This window comes from Micropterus dolomieu, linkage group LG11 (assembly GCF_021292245.1).
Source record: "Micropterus dolomieu isolate WLL.071019.BEF.003 ecotype Adirondacks linkage group LG11, ASM2129224v1, whole genome shotgun sequence".
Taxonomy (NCBI): domain Eukaryota; kingdom Metazoa; phylum Chordata; class Actinopteri; order Centrarchiformes; family Centrarchidae; genus Micropterus; species Micropterus dolomieu.
This window is the reverse complement of record NC_060160.1, coordinates 12,168,803-12,190,132: the sequence shown is the minus strand read 5'-3', so window position 1 is coordinate 12,190,132 and position 21,330 is coordinate 12,168,803. Positions and strand designations below refer to the sequence as shown.

General features: G+C 44.7%; 1 protein-coding gene across 6 annotated transcripts in view; it reads left to right on the top strand.

The window, feature by feature from the left end:
* meis2a (Meis homeobox 2a) overlaps positions 1–21,330 on the top strand; it is a 192,029-nt gene that overhangs the window by 164,464 nt on the left and 6,235 nt on the right. For all 6 annotated transcript variants that reach the window (XM_046062057.1, XM_046062053.1, XM_046062055.1 and 3 more), the window contains exons 9-10: positions 2,991–3,067; positions 19,942–20,000. In XM_046062057.1, coding sequence (XP_045918013.1) covers positions 2,991–3,067; positions 19,942–20,000 — 136 coding nt within the window. The remainder of the gene's footprint in view (positions 1–2,990; positions 3,068–19,941; positions 20,001–21,330) is intronic.

Genomic DNA, 21,330 nt, shown 5'->3' with positions numbered 1-21,330 from the left:
TTTAGTGTTTTCATATCAGATTTATTTTGTGCTCATTGGGTGATTTACTAACATATTTTTTACTGAGGCAATTAACATTAAGAGGTTACTCAGAGGTCTAAATAGACGTTCTCCAATTTCACGGCTGCTGCAGCCTTGTAAGCGCTAAGTCCACCATGCCGGCTTGCTTCTCATGTCTGTGTGTGTGTATCACCATTGCCACCACACACCATTTTCTGTAGCTGAGATTTCAAAGCGCCATGCTTAAAGGAAAGCTGCCACAACGTAAAGTGTGGGTGGCCTGCAGTTGCAGCCATAAAAAGTATGTGTGTTTCGGGGAGGGGGTCAGCAAGAAAGGCAAGAGAGAGAGTTGAGGACAGATGAAGACAGTATGAGGAAAGGTTGTACGCAGGCGTACTGTGTGTAGGTTTGTATTTGTGTTTGTGTAAACTTGCTTCTCTTTGTATGTGCTTGGCAGTGCATGTGTGCAAGTCTTAGGGTTTCAGGGGAGCAATCTAGTCTGACACAGGGAGGCAAGGAATGGGGGAATGAGCTAAAAGAAATAGGATTTTTTTTGTGTCGTGTCTATGTGATCAGAGCAAATCTCCTTACTCAGGGGTTTTGTGTGAGAGGGGGGCTTTAACGTCCCCACTCTCCTTGATGAGACATCTTTCTTGTTTGTTAAAACCATTCATTACGCGGTGGCTGCTGGGCGAGCTATGCCGCTGGCCGGCGTATTTATCACTGAGCTAAAGCGCGCTCTGGCTGACAGTAGACGATTGATGACGGGTCTGGGCTTGAGAGGCTGAGGAAGCCTTAATACAATGTAGATGACCCACTCCCGTTTCCAATTTAGGCTGCTCCTCTCCCCACACCTCTGTACCACATCATCTTTAGCTACGTCTCGATTTGTGCATTTGTCTGCGCATGTGTATGTATGTTTGTGTAGTCTGCAAACATAAAAAAGAGTGGGAGGAAGTGTGTGTTATGTTATATTTGCGAGTGTGTTTGATTATGACCGAGGTCGTAGCTAACGTGAAAGCACCAAGGAAGCTCGGGAGGGTAAGGGGGAGGGAAACAGAGACTGTAGTGTTATTGCATGTTGATGTCCAGAGCAGACACACACAAACTTGCATGCACATCAGGATGTAGATATGCATATCTGCTCTTTGTACATGGCGTACACTGCATTGTCTTGAGCATTTTTACACATACATACATACTGTATGTGCTGTGCACTCACACACACACACACACACACACAAACACACACACACACACACACACACACACACACACACACACACACACAGTATCCTATAGACATTGCCTAGCCAAGGAAATGTCAGCACCTGGCAATCAAAAAATGTATTTCTATGCAAGCATTAACCTCCTTCCTTTGTTAATGATTTTAACATATTAAAAGGAACTGCGTACACAAGTACAAATCAGATTAATCCCTCTCTGCAGCCGGGAGTCATTATTTGTCCAATATCAGCCTTGTTTGTTATTAATTGAGCACATTCCTCAAACCATTTTTTTTTATCTCTCCTTTAATTAAAATAGACATATATTTAGACAGGCAGTACTACCTGAAAGAAGAAATTTGCGTCTCTGCTGATATGAAACATCACTTACATCAATTATTTCAGCAGTAAATGAGAAAATAGTTCTTGAGCAACTGTTATCATTTTATGTTAAAATTGAATTCATTTAACACAAGCCAGGCAGCCATAACCAGCTTTATGAAATTAGCTTTCTCAATGACTGTGGAGGAGGAAAGGAGCTGAAAAAAGGGGTGTAAGTCGTGAGGCTAAAGGTGTTTTCCTTGGGGAAAGAATGTTTGTTAATGGAGCTTGAAACCACCCGAAAATAGAAAGAGGATTTAAGATTTTTTTTGTGTGATGTGTTTTGCAAGTGTCATGTCTATGAATATATGTTTGTGTCTGTGTGCATTTCTGTTTGCCCATGCCTGTGTGCGTGTGAACGTGTAATTCTGTGTGCTGCATGCATGCTCTCTGTCCACAGTGGCTGAATGAAACACATAGTGTCTCATTTGTTTCGTTTGCGTGCGCCCCGACTCCTAATCTGGCCCTTAAAGACATCTGTCACCAGCGATCACTGTTGTTTTGTCATGCTTCATAGCAGGCCCAGGGGGAACAAGGCAGCCCAAGGTCTGCCATTTATATCAGCCCATGTTCTTTAGATTGGACCTGACACAAATAGTATCATTGCAGCCCTGGTCGCAGAATTACGTTTTCAGGTAAAAATCTTGGCAAGGCTGTGGAGATTTCACGGCATTCTGTTCTTTTAGTATTAGTCTGTATTCAGCTGCTCTCTATGAAAGAGCCACCACCAGGATACATGTCAGACATTCAAGGAAAGATAAATGTATTCGCTGCAAATCTGCACCCACTCATTCTGTTGCTTGGTATTATAAAAGGATTCTCAGACACCAGTATCTACGTTAGGCCTGCCTGAAAGTCTCGTTTGTCAGGATGTGTGTGTGTGTGTCGCGCGCGCGTGTGTGTGTGTGTGTGTATGTGTTTGTGTCTGTGTGTGCACGCGCACATGCTCGTAAGGGGTTTTTGTGTGGTGCATATGTTTGGTGTGTTCACTATATGTTGTTTGTGTGTGGGCGTGGTGGGGATAGGTAAGGGGGTCATCACAGTTCTGACAAACGTGTTCGGCCAGCTCTGACAGGTTTAACACTGATGTGTATTTGTGTGTGTGTGTGTGTTGAAGTGTGGGTGGACACGTGTATGCTCTGAATGTCTATACTGTGCAAGGGAGGGGTGGGGTTGGGTGGAGGTCAGGAGAAGGTGCAATCTTGGGTTACACAATACAACAAACAAGGGAACATATTGAATACATACAGTAATAAGCAACCGTCAGGAACTTGACTCTGAGCATGTGTTCTCTGCCAGCGCTTACATGCGTGACTATTTATGTTAATCTGTATGTCAAAGAGGTTCATGTGTGTGTGTTTTTCTCTCTGTTTGCTCCTGCAGCACCCATACCCTTCTGAAGAGCAGAAGAAGCAGCTAGCCCAAGACACAGGCCTCACCATCTTACAAGTAAACAACTGGTGAGTCAAGATTTCCGCTCTCCCTATCTCCACCACCAGCATCGCTCTGCTTTCATTTTCAAAAGCCTTCGCCTCCCTCTCCCCACCAAGTGTGAAAACCGTTTATGTACAGCACTCCCCATCACATATAGACACACACAGAGGTGCACGCGTAGACATACACACTGACAACCTTTGTAACATTATTATATTTAAGCTACCAGGATGTTCTGGTGTTATCGGCAAAGTGTTCTGCTGCTAAGTCAGTGGTCTTTGTGGTTTGATGCACATGTATTCATTGGGATATATTTAAGGGAGAAAGGCAGAGATCATAAGCTACCCCTACAACCCCCACACCCCACCCCACCCCTTCATCCAAAACCATACCTAGTACCGCTACTGGTGCCCCCACAAAACTGCTTTCCACCCCCTCCCCATTTTGCAAAAGCTATATGGTGGATTAAGGTTTTGGTGGCCTGGCCAGCTAGGCCTTTGTAGATGGCTTAGCACATAACTGGGGGTGGTGGATTAAATAACATGATCACAGAAGCAAAGAAATGATACAGGAATTACTTATCAAAATACTAGCCCAGGTTTTATCTGCAGCTTAATTTTGTTCAGTACATTCTCAGGGTGATGTTCAGATTAATTGAACTGACAGCTTCCTTTCAAATTTCCGGCAAGGTATTTGCACGGATTTCAGGTCTTACACAAACTTAATTATATGGAACCCCATTTTATCATTCTAATTCCATGTAGCGGGGGTTCTATTTACAAATGACAAGTCTGTGCCTTTTATTCACAGCTTTCCTTAATATATTTATCAAAGCGGGTTCATTTACAAAGTGCTCTATCTGTTGGGTACAGGCAGGCCGACATTAACGAAGCTTTTAGGTTTATCAGACTCACAGCCTTACAAGCCACCCGAGGGTCAATTGATTTTTTGGTTCTCTGATACATTTTTTTTCTCATTTTTCCTGGATCACAATGAGAAACATGCCTGGAGAATTAGCCTGGTTTGTTGGCCTTATCTATCAGCCCCCTCCCTTGTCCTCCCCCCTCCGTCCTGACATGCTCTCTCTCTCTTTCTGTCTCACTCTCTCTCACCCTTTTTCTTTATTTCCTTCTAGCTAAGGGAAGTCAAGCTCCTTAAATTGGCCACAGGAACCGCTGTTATCAGACTTTAATGCACCCTACAGTGTGGATAGCATTTCAATTACACCAGTAACCAAAGATTAGCCCCCGCTTGCCTGTTTCATGCCTCGTGCCACCGTTTCGGGACGCCACGCACCTTACCTACAGGAGCAGAAAATTGAGTTGCCTTGCCTGTGTCATGGTGATTAATGCAAAAATAGTCTGCAAACCTGCGAGGAGAGAGAGAGAGCGAGAGAAATAGACATAGACAGAGATAGATATAGGAAGAGTCCCTGCTTTCTCAGAGGCCATGAAATCCAAGCCTGGCACTGAAATGCCTCAGATCCATTTATAAAGAGATCTGAAAGAATCTTGTGCTGGGTAACATCCTCATGAACCTGGTTTCCACACATACACACACGTGGTCATGTAGATGTGTATTAATGTTACACCAGCAGTATTAACAAAAACACACCAGGAATCAGTTTTCACAAATAAAGTAATTAGAGACGCTTAGACTCTACTGGCCTATCTGTGGGACATTGGGTGTTGTCAGCTGGCCTGGTTGATGCTGCCACGTTATTGGCTATTTCACACTAAGGGAAAGATGAGAAAGAGAGAGGATGCTGAAATTTCCTTTCCCCTCGTAATGCTTAACCAGGCAGGACAGTGAGTTTTGTTTGGGTTGTGCCTTTGCTTTTTCTCTTTGGTTTCTGGTTCCGGTGGCTGCTGAGATGGTCCACCTAGGATATGACAGAACTCTGCCATATGACATTCCTGTTTTAAAAAAAAGCTCTTCAAATTCCTGGCTGGCCCTTTGCATTGTTCTGTAGTTCCCTTTGATGCATAGCCGCTGCCATGTTACTGACCAAAGAGAGAGAGATAGAGACAGAGGGAGGGAGAGACAGAAGCAGAGGATGAGTGGGGGAAAAGGGAGGGGATGGCCAATGTCTTCGGTTTCCAGAGCTCTCCCTCGGGGAAAGGATGTGCTGAATCAGGGCTTTGTCCGCCAGCACAATCGCAGCCCAGCGAGGGCACAAGGGTGCTCTGTGTGATAGTCAATAGACAGTGCATCTCGCTCTCTACCCACTTACCCCATCAAACCTCCCCAAACCATATCCTCCAACTGACACCTCCCTTTACGTTTACCTGCAGCTCACCTGTACACACAGAAAACAAAACCCATAGTAGACCACTTCCAGCTGGTTGGAAACCCTTTGTCTTGGTACAACAGGAGACACTCCATCTGGTTCTATATCTAGTCTATATCATTAGTTGGCAGTCTCACCTGTTTGTAGGCCACATCCCATTAGCAGTCTGATTATAATAAGGAACAAAGGAAAATGTTAAAGTTCACAATATCACTGTGATGGTGTTGAGCAGATGATGAGGAGGACATGATTATCCAGTTAATAGTATCCTCTGTGTGTGTGTCCAAGTGTGTGTGTATGTGCACATTATGCACATTATTACTAATAATACACTATGCTCTCTCAGTATGCACAGAGATGTTATGGGCGTACAGTGTGTCAGGACACCATTAGTTAACCGTTAGGAAGTGTGTTTGCTCTACTTTTCAGACAACTGGCGTCATGCTAACAGAATCGGGGAGTGGTCTGACATGTAATTACATTTGTTTAAGATAGTGGGAAAAGGTGAGGGCCATGTCACACATAGCATTCTGGGATAATGAAGTAGGTGAAACGGCAGACTCAGGTGTCTATTCGCTGGAGAAGCGTTCACAGTTTACAGTATCTAGCGGTATATTTGCCTGCCTCAGCAGCTCCTGGTGTCCTGCTATCAGTCTGGGCTAAATGGGGCCTGACCAAATCCTTTCATGTCTCAGCGTCAGACCCAGCACGATATGCCCTCGCTCATAAACACACACACCAACTGTCCTGCCGTTATTTACCTCTGCGGCAATGCACATACACGCACACACACACACACACACACACACACACACAACACACATAACATGCAGGATTATTACACGAGCCTGAGAGATGACGCTGATGACAGATGATTGAGAGAAACAGCGTCTAAAAAAAGGAAGGAAATCGTCCCCTCATTATTCCCTCATCTCACAGGCAGCCAGTTGGTCATTTCCATGGCAGAGAGAGAGGAGAGGCAGAGCGAATATGTCAGTTCTTGGCATCTATGATGACTGACTGCTGTGCCACTGGAGCACTAATAACAATAAAGAGGGCACAAAGCCACACTCTATTTTTTCTTCTCTGCCTCCTCTCTACAGCCCGGGGGGGGGGAATACATGCATAGACACACACACACACACAGGGGAGAGGCTCTAATTAGCGGCAGAAAGGAATACAATGAGTGAGTTATTAAGACACAGAGGCGGATCGCAGCCAACCTTTGCCCCCTGTCGGAGCACAGGTCACATGATAAGGGAAGGATATCCACCAGACGACGGCGCCAAGCGGCCTGTGCCCACTGAGGAGATGAAATAGGCTCAATCTCTCTGGCCATTCAGGGTAGGGCATGGTGCACTGATTGTTTTGGGGAGTTTTGTTGTTGTTGTTGTTGATGTTTTCTTGAGGCTCTGTCTTCACCAGGAGGACAAACTTCAGCCCTTTACTGTATGTTTAAATTAAGAATTAGTTATTTAATGTCATTGTTTTGAAGCTGAGCAACAGTGGAATAAGCTCAATGGCATACACGTCTGTGTCCAGTAAACAACTGTGTAAGACAGGTATGCAGGTCTAATAAATTAATAAAGAGCTAAAAAAAGAACGGTCACAGTGATACTACAGTTAAAATACTTTTCAAAAGTCATTGCACTTGTATGCCTTTACAACTTTTGCCTATGTACATAGAATCCAGATTGTCTTCCCAGATTGCATCCTGCTGTAGCACAGCGTGCAGATAAACTGAGTTTAGCTAGCTCTACTCTGACTGCTCTGTAGCTCTCTTCACAGCATGTTCCCCATTTTCACTCAGATCCTCCTTATTCCTCCCTCCCTCCATTCTGTGGATCCTTCCAGACTTCTCAGAGTTTAACTCACCCAACAGAGGTGTATAGAAGCTGTACTGCAGGTTCACATGCAAAATGTTATTAACGGACAGGCACATTTATTTGTAATATCTGAGAACAAGAAAAAGAAAAGCCAAAGCCCAATTTGTTCCTCCACTTAGCAAAGCATTTTCCACACCCCTTCTTCAGGCCAATGAGACACTTTGGAACACTGGCTTTTTTGATTTTTTTTATGATCCTCTGGTTTGGCAGCGATACCATTATGAAATGCAAAATAATAACTAATATTTTCCAAATGTAACATAAAGCTATGAAGCTGGCCCAGCCGCCTCTGTTTTTTTTCCACATTCTTTATAAGTATTTAAGTCTTATGAATCTCACACAGAGGATTTTGAGGTCCTTTTCCCCTTACAACTCTCCATATCACTGCCTGTTCCTTACTTTTCTGCCTCTTCATTTCTGCCACATTGGTGGGCAAGTTGACTGAAGTTGCTGGTTATCTGTCTAACTTTGACCCAGATGGAAATGTCAGGCCTTTTTTTGGCTGCAACCAGGGACTCCCGGTGGTGGCCATCTTATGCCCCTGGCTTTCTAAATATACAGCTGGAGTGTGGAGAGGTTGCGGCTGTGTGTGTGTGTGTGTGTGTGTGTGTGTGTTTGTGTGTATCTCTCTGGTGTGTCTGTGTGTGCGAGCGTGAGTGTATATGTGAATCTGACTGAGAGAGAGACTATCGGGGTGCTGCCAACACAGGCATCATGATCCCTCTCATTTAGGGACTGCTAATTGGCAGTTAATTAGCAGAATTGACTCTGTTGTCAGATCCCAAGTGCCAGCCCCCCTACCAACACCCCCTACCCGTTCATTTGATCTGGCCGCTTTCTTGATGTTGTAATAATAATCCCATTTTATCTGTTTTGGAGGGAGAAACACATTTGGAAAAACATATTTTCATTATTGGCAGAATAAAATAGAACAGCCTCCGTGTGTTTTCATTTTGTTCTGCTGTTGTTACAGATCCAAATATCTGTTTGCGGTGCAATCTAGACACATGCTGTACTCACAGGATAATCCATGGGAGTCTTGAATAGCTGATGCTAATGTGCCACTCTGTTTATGTGTGTACTCACAGTATGTGCTGTGTGTGAGTACATGAGCACACATCGCTGTTGAAACGCTCCGCGTGATTAACAGGGCTCACTCCCACTTTATCAGGCACTGGGGGCACATTGGTGCACAGCATAGCATGGCATGGACACCCACCGTGGCCACGGAACAGCCCAGTGCCCACCTCTGTGTGAGTCTAGAATTATGAAAAACAGGTGGTGCTTTTATAAAATTGGCAGTGTCGGGCAATCATGCACAAAAATGAATGCTTTTTTACTTGTTTTCCAATTACAAGCAGCTCTCCAAGGCTGTGGAAATCTACCAGCAAAGACGGCATGCAAGGAGAACGAAGCCAGACAAGGCAAGATAGAGAAGCAAAGAGCTGAACGAGGTATTACAGAGAAAGCATTAGAGAGAGATGGAGAGAGATGGGAGGAGGGAGGTCTTTGTACTTCTCTTCTCCTTTTGGCTCTTTTATTCCTCAACGGCTTGGTTTTATTGGTGGGTCGTTTAATAACAAGGGCTCTGCGTTTGAAATGAAGTCGAGCTGCGTTTGCGTGGGCGAGTCTCCTTTTTTTATTTTAAGATGGTAATTTCTGTACTTGGGGTGAGATAGAGAGAGAGACTTTGAGGGAGAGCAAGAGGGTGAGAGTGTGGGAGAGGGAGAATTCAAGGAGAATACAAGGGAGGAAAGTAGGTTAATTTATTTCATTTGTAGGAAGAGAACGAACTTAAAAAGGAAAAAAAAGGTTGGTGATAGTGAGAAAGAAAGTGTAGGATGCTGTTTTCATGAACAAGCAGCTTAATGCACACGGGCAGCCACAGTAAGCCTGCCAGAATCTCCCTGTGCCTGAGGCCATCTGTGAGCAGAATAGCAATTTTATTACTTTGTCATTAAACCAATTTCACAGCAGTATTGTTTGTTAATGAGCAGCCGCAAACGAGCGGAGATGTCACGTACTAGAATAGCAACAAGATTTGTGACCCCAGTTCTCCTCTGTCTCATTCTGCCAACCTGTACCTCATTCTTATTCTTCTCTTTCTGCCATGATCTTCTTCCTCAACATCCTAACTATCATCCTTACTCTCTCCCTGCCATCCTCCCATCTTACTCATCCTTCCCTTCCACCCCCTGTTATAGGGGTCGCTGGCTCATAAAAGGGGAAACTGCTGAAAGATAAAATGCAAAGTCTATACAGTCAAGTCTCTGTTTATGAGCTTCCATTTGCCTTTAAAGCTCATTGGGACGAATGGTTTCTCCATGGGCTTTCAGGGCGTGCAGCTGGAAAGCCTGGGATGTTGGCCTGTTATTTAGCTCTAAAGCCTAACATGGGTGCCAACGGCAAGTGCCAACGGAGGGACTAGGCATTTGAATAGGTGCATAAGTCCTTTGGATTGGATGCTCAATGATGTCATAGATTTTTTGTGATTTTTCAACGTTGTTAAGACTACCAGACTTGATCAGTGCTTTAAAAAAAAAAATTTATTAGCGTTTTAGTCGTGCATTAAAAAAAATCTAACTTGACATCAGTCTGAAAGTTGTTTGGAATGGTCTGTTTTCTCAAATAAAGCAATGTGTTTCAGCTGCTATAGAGCTATATGTGTCTTTATGGCTAGTCAGTCTGTTTATGTTTTTACTCTGGAGGTCAGTTGGCAGAGATTCTTGGTCTTTTTGTGGCTTGTGACCGAGAGAGAAGCGGCAAGAGACAGACAGGGAGAGAGAGAGAGCAAGATTTAAACTGAGGCCCCAGAGGATCAGACAAGCTGACAGAGTAGATTTGGAATAATTAGTTTTATCTGCTGAGGGAGATAGCCAGAGGAGCTGTGTGTTAGCCACAGGGTGCTGCTTTGTGTGTCTTGCTGGTGATGTTTGCGGCGGCTGAATTTTGTGTATGTGTTTGGGTAGATGGTGTATATGTGTGGAAGGAGGGGTAAGGGTGTGGGGGACTAAAAAGGATAAAGGTGACCAGGTGTAACAGAATGGCCTTGAGGGTGTGTGTGTTTGTGAGGACAGGAGCTCCTTCTTTGGCTGAGCTCTTTAAACTCTGTGAACCTCTACAAGGTATTTTCTCTCTGCCCAGGCATGCTCGTTCTCTCACTCTTTCTCTGTGTTCCTCTTTACTTCCCTCTTTCACACTTTGCATTCCCCCTATCCCCGTGTTTGGAAATACAGCAACAGCATGTAAATCTTCTATCTTTGCTTTGTTTGTGTGGTGTCGTGTTCAGAATAACCCACGGCGACCTCCTTCACCCTCCTTTAAGACACAACAAAAGTGAGTGTTGGATATGGGAGGGAGAGAGGGTTGTAATCACATCCTTAACAATGATCCTATGTATTATTCTTACCTGTTGTGAGTGTGTATTTGAGTATTTTTTCTGGAGCTGTGATTCATGGCCTGGTGCCCTCTGTGGCTATGAGGGGCAGGCCAATAAGCCCACCAGTGAAGACCATATAAATCAATATAGCCCTTTGTTTGTTTAAGTCATGCTCTGCCCCAGTTCAGGCCAGTTATGGATGAGATATCAGTGGAGTTGGTGCCAAGTACAAACGGGGAGGGAAAAGGTGGCAGGGGGTCAAAGGGCCTCTCTACAAAAACAATCCAATCTTAATTGGAACATGGCCCAAAATCTTGGCGATATCAAGCCCGGTAATTTGCAATTTGGGAGAGGTGAGAAATAAATGGTGCAGCTTGCTGCTTCTCTCCATGTACACACCAACACACACACACACACATATGCATGTACTTTGATGAAGTTATCAGAGGTAGCTGGAGGAATTAGCCACTATTAGCCGACACCATTACATGCATAACAAGATGCTTAGATACAGAGAAAGAGCTGGTGAAAGCCAGGGGAGAACAATGAGGAGTATATTACCCTAATCTAGGGTTTCTCTCTTCCCCGCCTTATGAATATTTATTCCTCACATTACCGACGACGATGTTTCAATTGGGTGACTCTTTGAGCATGTGAAAGTGGTGGGGATCCCCCCCCTTTTTCTGTGAGACGCAGAGATTGTTGTATGTTTTTCTGGCCATCACTTATGAAGGAGGCCAGTCAAAGCTGTAAACAGTCAGTGGTAGAGCTGATCTGAGAGGCAGCGGGCTTGCTTCAGGCCACCAGGCACATCATAGTCCCTGTGGTCCGCGCCACAGTGTCAGCGCTGTTTCTGCCAGCAGTCCCCTCCACAAACAACAGCTATTTATATCACTGGCCTGCTGCTGGGCTTTTTAGCCTAAAATCTGCTACTGACCGTGCCTGCACATGTGTGTTTGTGTGCCTGCATTCATGGTTATGTATGTCAAAGCGATTATGTGCTATTGAAACTCATATTAATTATTCAATAGGGAAGTCAGAGGCAAGCTGACAACATTTGACCGATGACTCTTGTGGTCACTAGTATGTGCTAGACACAAACACACTTACACAGACACATCATTGAAATGTGCTTGGTGGAAACACTCACTCACACGCCAGAGACACAATGATGAGAAGATGATGACATCCCAGTGGGAGGGAGAATCCCTTTCCAAACACACACACACACACTGAATCCTGTACTCCCCAGTTGTCTGGCTCTGAAAGACTCCTAGTGCAGTGGCACTTAAACCCAGGCATTAGAGAATCTCAACAGTCTATCCACTAGGTTCAGGTGTCACTTTTTAATTGCTTAAACTGCGGAGCATTTTTTATTGCCCTATATTCATGGTTAATAGTACAGCAGTGTGAAGAGAAAAAAAGTAAGTGGCAAGGGGAGAAAGAGCATGTGCATGTGTATATATGTTTGGGGGTGGGGTGGTGAAATGGGGGCACCTTCCCTGTGCAACCTCCCATTGGCTCTGCCTTCTGAATTCTGCTAATGCGTTTGAAAATCAGAAATCCAGTTAATGTCTGCAAGTGTGTGTGTGTCTGTACATGTACTGCACATACATGCTCACAAGTGTACCCAGGCATGTATGTGTGTTGCGTAAGGACGTAACAGTTGAAGCCCCTCTTGGCAGGCCCCCTCTTCTTCTCTTTGAGCTGAACCCATTATAGTCTTAGAAAGGAGGGAGAAGAGGAGACGTTTGATATGAAGCAAAGGAAATAGATTGTCCCTATTTCCTTCCTGGCTGCTGCAACGCAGACACTTGTGTTGCCTAGACGATGCAGGCAATTGACACTCAATTTTGTTTGAAATATCACGCCTCTATCATGTCATTATCAGCTTCCCCTGGTAATCCACAAAGCCGCCCTGTTTGATATCTGACAATAAGGGGGAGTCACAGAGTCGCAGAATCTCTCATTCGATTACCAGGCAGAGAGGGAAAAAAGGGTTGAGAATGAAAGGGAGCAGAAGACGGTAGAGCAAGAGACAAAGAGCGGGTGAAAGAAATAGAGATGGAAAGATAGTGCAGGAGGGAGACAGAGAGGCTAAAAAAGTCACACATTTGTATGATAGTAGTGAGAAGTGGATGGAAATGGAGATTATACCTGCCCTCCCCACAGAGACGTACAAAGGAACCCAACAGGCCTGGCATTGTGGGAGAAAGAGAAATCTGGGCAATAGGGGTGGCACTCTTCACAACTGACAAAATGGGGCAATCTTGTAAGCACACCCACTCATCTCAGGAGGGCTGATGGTTAGGCTGGGGTAATGATAGTGCTGGATTCATTCTTTCTTTCTGTTCTCCCCCTCTCTCCTCTGTGTGTGTCTGAGTGAACGTGTGTGCGTCAGCCTGCCAGCATGTCTCTGTTCTATTTCTTGCTGGCCCTGCATGAAAGCAGGAAGCCCTCACCCACCCAAAAGGTGAGAAGCTGGCTTATGAGGAATGAGCGTTACCTTCGAGCGCTGACGACCCCTGTCATGCGCTATGTGCTGGAACCTTTGACGGGGGCTAATATTGACATATGTTCGGTGCTCTTCAAACAACGGGAAACACAGCTGTTGGTCCCTTAGCTCCTGGGCAGGCAGACAATGCCTTTTGTGCACCTATGCACGTTAATAAGGTGTTGTCTTAAGGGAGGGAGTACAAGAGTAAGAGAAGTGGGGCCTTGCTAACAAGGGAGATGTGGATCAACTCTTCCCTTTCTCCCCCTGTCTGGTGGTGATATTCAAAAATAACAGTGTTAGTAAAAAAACATTCCAGGGCGGAGGTGCCAGCCTCTGACGAAAGGGAGGTTAATGACGGGAAATATTAGGGGACTGTCTGGGAGAAAGAGAGAAAGAAGAGTGGATTTCACCCTCCCTCCTAACATCAGAAAACTGGTATAGCTAGGGCAGGTTAGCCATGCTGGGTTGCTACAATAAGGTCTCTTTCATACAGGTGTGTTGACGCCTGGGGCAGGCTTGGCCTTGGTCCATTCCATTCACCCTGGCTGATTTGAACAATAACTATCATATCTCTTAAAAGAGAAGGGAGGGTGAAGCGTCAAGAAGGAGATGCCTGAGAGCTGTGTCGGGGCCAAGAAAAACCCCCGCTGCCGTTGTCAGAGCTTGTTGATGTTGTAGTGAGAAAAAAAACGGGCAAGTTTTTTTTAACCCCCCCCCACTGCCCTCCACAACCCCCACATTTTTTCCTCTTCTCCTTTCTCTCCCTCCACTTCTGCACTGGATTCAGTGTTTTTGTGCCGTAGGACAGAGTGTGGTGAGGAGACAGAGGAACAAAGTGCTGCTGTGTGGAGCAGCAGCTGCTGCTTCCTGGATCAAAGGGGCAACAAGCGTGGTCTTCCTGGCCCAACGCTGCTCTGGAGGTGTTTGACAGACAGTCAGCAGCTGGGGCCGCACAGCCCGCCGTGTAGGGGTCAGGCTGCTGGACTGCAAGGCCCAGGGGTGACATGCCCTCACTGGACAGGGGGAAGAGGGAAGAAGGTGTTAGATGGGAGGGTAAATAGAGGGAGAGATGTCTATGTTTGTTTCCTTTGTTGTATGTCTCGCTGTTGTAGTTTAGAGAGTTACTTCTGGGATTATTACTGTATATTTCTATCATTCAAATTGTGACAGACTGTATGATATTTGCTCTTTTGTGATGAGCCGGTGAGTTCTTACTTATTAATCATAATGCAGAGGTGATAGTTTAAGCCTGATTTTAAGGGTAAAACCATCACTAGAATAACATTGCACTCCTCACTGCAGTATTCCACCTCTTTGGTGCTGACAGAAAATCAGAGCAAGAGAAGAGAGACAGACAGAGAGCGAGCATGCCGCAGTGGTATTGATTTATTTTAATTAGCTGCTCGTTAAATCGTGTCAGTTTGCAACACAAATATATAATTCTTTGTCTGATTTTCCACTCAAGTCTTAATGACTCGTACTCCCCGGGTTTCAGAGAGGAATGACTTCTGCAGCTAGACTGACAGAGCAGTGCAAATGTTACTCATATAGGGCTGAGGGGGGATGCCACAAAAGGGCAATGAGTGGAGTAATAAAAAGGGAAAGAAAAACAGGTCAGTGAAAGTCCATGGAGGAGAGGTGAAACAGTCCCAATTTGAGAGTCAGACAAAAGAGTGTGGAGGGGGTATGGAGGAGGCACTGTAGATGAGAGAAAAGAGGGAGAGAGGGAAAGGGAGACAGAGGTAAAACTATGTAAACACAGTGGCTGCCCTAAACGTGGGCCCTCTCTGACGTTCTTAAAAAACGAGCCTGCCTTGCTCTGCTTCACATCTGCACTAAATCAAACATAGGGGTGAGGTAATGTTCGCCCAGCTTATGTCTCTTGACTCCTGTTTTAACTTAAAGAAGGGTGGAAGGGATTGAAAAGGGGAAACTATCTCTGATAGGATGAGCATGAGGAAGCTTCCTCGTTCCTACCCTATCTCTTTGTGTGTGGAGCCTGTGAAAAGCTCCTTTGTGATAGTTTATAATAATCCACAGATACTGCAGTTTCAGTCTGGTTGCTAGCTATGTATAAACTGTTACAGGGGGCCTGTAAGAACCATGTGAGCTGATTCAATTGCTGTTGTTGACACTACAGTAGATCAGTGTTGGATGTTCAGTAGCCCCAGACTGCCCCAATGTCTGACCGGACCATAATTAGTGTTTGCTTATACTAAACACACCCTCCTCATGGGGTTAATTTGCATGCACTTCCTGGTCAAAGGACACTGAGTGTTTTACTCATTTCTGCCTGTGTTTCGTTTTGTAGGGGGGAGGATCAAACTAAAGCCTTCCTCCTTTGATTCCAGTGAGTTGTGACTCAATCGCTGGAGGTTTGGAATCTTTATTTCTGTCTGAAGCAGAAGTATGGAAGCAATGAGCTTTAATAGGAACCAGAGGACAGTCATGTTTGCAAGCAGTGATCAGGGATTGAGTTCAGCACGTTCTTGTTCAGATTGTGTTGCATCTAATCCTTCTCCAAAGGGTTCCAGGCATTTGACTGACAAAAAGAAACTTGCCCCCCTGTCCCTGGCATATGAGCTCTCAAAATGGGCATTTGCAGGTCAGCCATGAAGGCAATAAACTGTCAACGATTTCTGTGTCACAATTTCAGAGCTGTCTCTTTGCACGCTCTACAGGGCTACATTTGGAGCAGTCCGTACCTCATTTCTTGGGGAAGACGTGTATAGTATTTCTGTTTCTCTCTGCTGTCTCACTCTGGCTCTGGCTCGGTTTCTTTCTTTCATCACAAACTCGTCAAACAAGTGACCCTACTCATGATTGGCTGGGTTCCCTTCCGATCTCCACAGCAATTGGCCAGCCAAGCAGTGAGGCTCTCTCTCTTTCTCGTCTCTCTCTCTCTCTCTCTCTCTTTCTCTCTCTCTCTGTTGGCTGTGCTCCAGGGTAGGGTGGTTTGGCACGACGATTTCTCAGGGAAGGAATGCTGACAACAGGAGCGAGTTACCAGGTGTGGCTGCAAGTCAGTTAACCAGAAACAAGGCCTTTCTGACAGATTGAGATGAGGAAGCAAGACAAAAAAAGAATAAATACAAGCACTGAATCAGACAGACTGGTTTGCTGTGATTTAATCTCCAAACTTCCAGTAACCTTTCATAGTATAATTTAAGGTTGTTTCTTTTATTATGATGATGCAGTTGTTGTTTTTTTGTATTAAAGGTAAGTCTCAAGAAGTTTGAGGACTCTGCATCATAAAATAGAGGCACATGGTATGTTTTAGGATTATGTAAGTCCCCTATTAGACCTGTCTTCTTCTGTCTCTGTCAACACACACACACACACACACACACACACACACACACAAAAACACAAACACACTGGGTATAGCATAACATTGTATGCTAGCCAGGGTATTTAACACCTAAGCAGACACTCTCTCTGAAGGCCCCCTCCCCATGTGTATGAGCAGATATTAGTAACCAGGGATGCCGTGTTGATACAGCCTAGCGGAGACCCTGTGTCAAGTGGACTCCTGCTGCCCTGGCTCCATCATTCATATCTGTCTGTTATTTTCCTCTGCGACCTGCACAGCCGCAACACTCAGAGCACTAGCAAACTTAGCACTCTATATAGTTATTAATGCATTGCATCTGCGCATACATGTGTTTGTGTACATGTGTCACTCGCGCCATTTCAGGGCATGTCAGTGGGAAGTACTACTGTTGGCCAATCGGCATTAGTGTGTGAAGAATGCGTTGACATGTACATACACACATAGTGACTAATAAGTGCATACATATTCACATGCATGCTCCAAAGCATTCTTAGCACTGCAAGAGCAGTTTTTAATATGCAACTTGAAAATGTGTTTAAGGCTTATTGGCTCGAATAAACTAGTTGCCCACATTAAACAGCAGTGGACTGCTGCCCCCACCAGCCCGCTTTCTCCTGGGGTAATGTACACATTCTGAGCTGTATCCCAAGGAATGACCTCCTCACGACCCCCTAACCTTGCTTTTAATTATTTGTTTGAAGACAGCATGGAGTTCCCATGCTGAGAGGTACTCTGTGTACTGTGTGTGCATGTGTGTGTGTGGGTGTTTCTGTGCTCTAACATTGTGCAGAGGCAGACCATAATAAGCTAGACCACCAGATGTAGATAATAAAACATGGGCTTTGGGTTGGAGGTTTTTTAGCTAGTGTCCCCTGTGAACCTCCTGTGTTCTGGTTAGCCTACAGACACACTGGCAGTGGTTGTGGTCATGTCCGTGGTGTTGATGTGTGGATTTACAGCGCACACGTATGTTTTAGCGAGCGGTTGGGAATTATGTGTCCCTGTGGTCAATCTCTGTGTCTCTCTCAGGGCCTTGGATCCTCAGATCTATCCATCTGTGAGTCCATCCCAGTTGACTGGCCTTCATCTCTGGAGGATTCCTGGTTGTGTTGTTCTAAGCACACACCATTAGCAGCTCACGGGCCGAAGGAAAACAGTGTTATCAGACCTGGCTCTGATAATCTCAATTGGCTTTACTCAAACTGATAAAAGGTGCTCTAAGGCCAGGAGAGGGGCCCTTGGTCACCCCCCACCCCCTCCTCAAAACCACATCGCCTCCCGGTTACTGTGGCAACTTGTTTAGCGTACAAAAACAGGGCCTTTGTGTGTGTCAGTGAGTGTGTGATAAGGTAATGGTTGGCCAATAGGAAATGTTGACAAGAAGCAGGTCCATCCCAGAAGCAGCTTGTATGGAAAAAATCTGAATATCTGTAAGTTTGTGTAAATGGAATGACGTAAATGAGCTGCTTTCATACTCAGAAATGGCCATTTCAATGTGAGCAAACACCCTGATATCTAAAGATTTTCCTGTATGCCTTACGTTATACATTATCTTATAAAGGAACATTTAGAAAAAAAATCGAATAAAATGGCGCTTTGGTCATACAGCATTCTCTCCAGCACACAGAGTATTTCATCTGCAGTCACTGGAAACCGTATGGGCAAATTTAGCACCTGGGAAGAACATTCCTAATATTATGTGTTTATAGTTATATCCCAGAATAGGTAAGAACGCACGTGGTTGTGATTTCGAGCCCCTTGGTGCATCTAGAAAGGGAGAAAGCAGGACATATATTTTGGCAGGCCTTGCACTCTGAGCGTAAAGAAGGGTGTGTGATACTAGGAATGTCTTACAGTGTACTTGCTCAGCCGGTTTTGATGCTGGAAGCATCTTTCTCTGTTAAGCACTGCAGGCATTTCTGACAGCACAGCTATCTAAGAATGCTTTGTCCCCTTTGTTCTATCAAAATACCTACTAAATTAATAAAACGTAATCCTCATTCCTCCCTAAAATCACAAATCATGCATTACAATCATATAATTTCCAATCGAGTTCTCTAATTTACGCACCCCTTTCTCCTTTTTCATTCTCATATGGATGTGTTTCATCTTTTTCTCTCAGGGGCCCACGGCACCCCTGCGTACCTGCACTCTGGATGCCCCCTGGCAAATGAGCACAGCTTCTCTCTTTTCCCAACCGTGCATTTTGTACGTTTAACCATGTCACTTTGAGTCGGGCAGATTACAGTCGTTTAAGTTCATTGGAGAAGGTAAGGGCAGGTATCAGGGCTTCATGGGGGATTAGGAGCCCAAATTGGTTCCAGCTCTCCCTTCCTTCTAATGACCAGTTCTTTAGCCGTACTGATGGTGCTGTGGCCCGTATGTTAGAAGAGGGCGGTGGGGCCTTTTTTTTCCTCCTCTGCTTTTTTGGAAGCAGCATGCTGGACAGCTCCAACGTGATTTGAAACCCCTCTTATAATATCAACCACATGGTGGTACCTGTAGTGCTAAGTCCATGCTATGTTTTTAGTGCACGGAAGTGAAAGACAGAGAGAGAAAAGGGGCTAAAAGAGGAAGAAAGGGAGAAAGGTGGAGAGCTTGTTCGGACTGAGTGGCCAGCTTGCGTTTGACACAGCCCAAGGCATCCCATTCCAAGTTAAAAAGGTTGCCCCTGGCTGGCAATCACCTCCAGATGACCTCCGGTTCTACACTGGAAAAGCCACAGGAGCAAGGCCGGCTGGGGAGGCTTTGTGGTGCTGCACTTATTTGCTGCTGTGGCGGTGATAAAACTTCAGACAGCTTAATTGATGGGCTTGCTGACATAACAATACCTTGTGAAAGCACGGAGTGGCCCATGCCTGGTCCTCATTTCTAGACAGCTGGAAGGGGAGCAGAACCCCCTACAATGTAGCCAGAGTGGGGGTCCCACAGAGGGGAAGGGTGGAGGTGGAATGGTGGGGAGTAATGAAAGGAACCACTTGTATCCTGCACTGTGCAAATGTAAAGCTTACTTATAAATTCCAACGAGTGATAACACTCCAAAAATAATGTTGTTTTGGAGAGGGAACTGTAGATACTGTACACTATGTGTAAAATTGGTCTGGGCTGTTTGCAAAAGGCTGCAGGAGCTACTAAGAAAGACAGAGGGAGAGAAGGATGTGCCACGATGAGGGTTCTTCTGTGCCCAAGCTGCACTTAATACTTGAGGAATGTCTCCCTGGTGCCCATAGCAACCAAACGTAATCAAAAGCTTTATTAAAAGAGGGGGGAATAGATCATAAGGAACATTAAAAGTATCCCTCACTGGGTTCCCAAGTCAGCACACAATTGCCCTTTTGTTTGTTGCTGTTTTGTTGTGAGCGCCTTTCTCAAGGACTCGGTGGCTAATGTTGCCATTAAGTCATGCAAAACTGTTTTGTCTTTGTGGTGGCTTGTGATGAATCTTTTTGTGTGTGAAAGCAGGGTGATTTAACGTTTGTTTTTCTCCTTTGTGTTTTTTTTTTCTCTCTGCCAGGTTCATTAACGCCAGGAGAAGAATAGTACAGCCCATGATTGACCAGTCAAATCGAGCAGGTAAAAAAAACAAAAACACAAAAACAATATATATATATATATATATATATATATATATACAGCTTCTGTCTTTCTTTCACCGGCATGAAAACACCCTTCCCAAAGCCTTTACTGGCATGCACGTCATGCCTGGAGCCCTGATTTATTAAAGGAGCACCCTATATCTACTCCCCCCCCAAAAATCCCTTCTACTCCCTCCTCTTCCTCTCTCTCCCTTCATCCCCTTTTCCCTTTTCTCTATGAGATGTGTTCAGCAATGGTGCGGGCCGTTTGCTGATTGACTCTAATTGGAGATTTCCCAGTCTAAGTGGAGAGAGAGGTATATTAACGCTCTCTGTGAATTACTAATTGGACACAAGAGGAGTGCCAGAAACGCTAGCAGCATTTTATGAATTATCTCCTTTTTTAGGCTGTTTTGTTTGTAATTTTTTCCTAGTCCAGGGTTGGGGGGGGGGGGTTTCCCCTCGCTTTTTCCACTGTGTTTTTATTTTATTCCCTCAAGAATCACTGCTCTGCATTTTTGTCTTTCAGCAAATTTCCAATATCAAGACCACTAGATGGCTACTTGGTCAAATTTTCGGTTTAACAGTATCAATGAATGTATTTTCAGTCTTTAAAACTGCCCTTAGCAGGGAGAATGAGTTTTATGTGATGTTTTGATTAAATCAAGATTTTAAGTAATTTAACGGCAATGCAGGGTGGGATTTCCATTTCTTTAAAACAAATTATGGAAAGCTACATGTTGTTAATTGACAAAACATTTATTGTCCATATCTTTTGTGGTCAGATCACAAAAAGGACCAACTGAGTTGTAAACATGCCACTGTGTGATCCTGTGGAATGATTCAGTCACCCTAAGCTTCATTGACTATGGCATTACCAAAAAGAAGCCGAGTAATTTGTCTCCGGGAGGGAAAAGCTGTTTTTGTTGATTAGCAAGCTCCCAGTCTTAAAAAGGTCCCTACACGACGAGGTGGAGATTGTTCAAAAGAATATAAACCATGAATCAAATGAGGTGCACTTAAAACTGTGGGTGACTCTTTCTACAATGACTGCGCTCTTGTGTGGAATATTTGTCAGCATGCAATCAATGTGTGCGAATCAACAATCTCTACAAAAACAGCATGACTAACTGCTCCTCCTAATCTTAATGAATTACAGATTATCCAAGATAATACTGTTATAGTCCTAGAATACACTGTTTTCTACAGTCTCCAAGGAGCTTTAGTACATTAGGGCTAATAATAGACAAAGCAAGATACAACTGAGCAAATTGATTGCTACTGTATCTTCTGTATCATAATAGATAACCAGGTAAATCATTCATAAT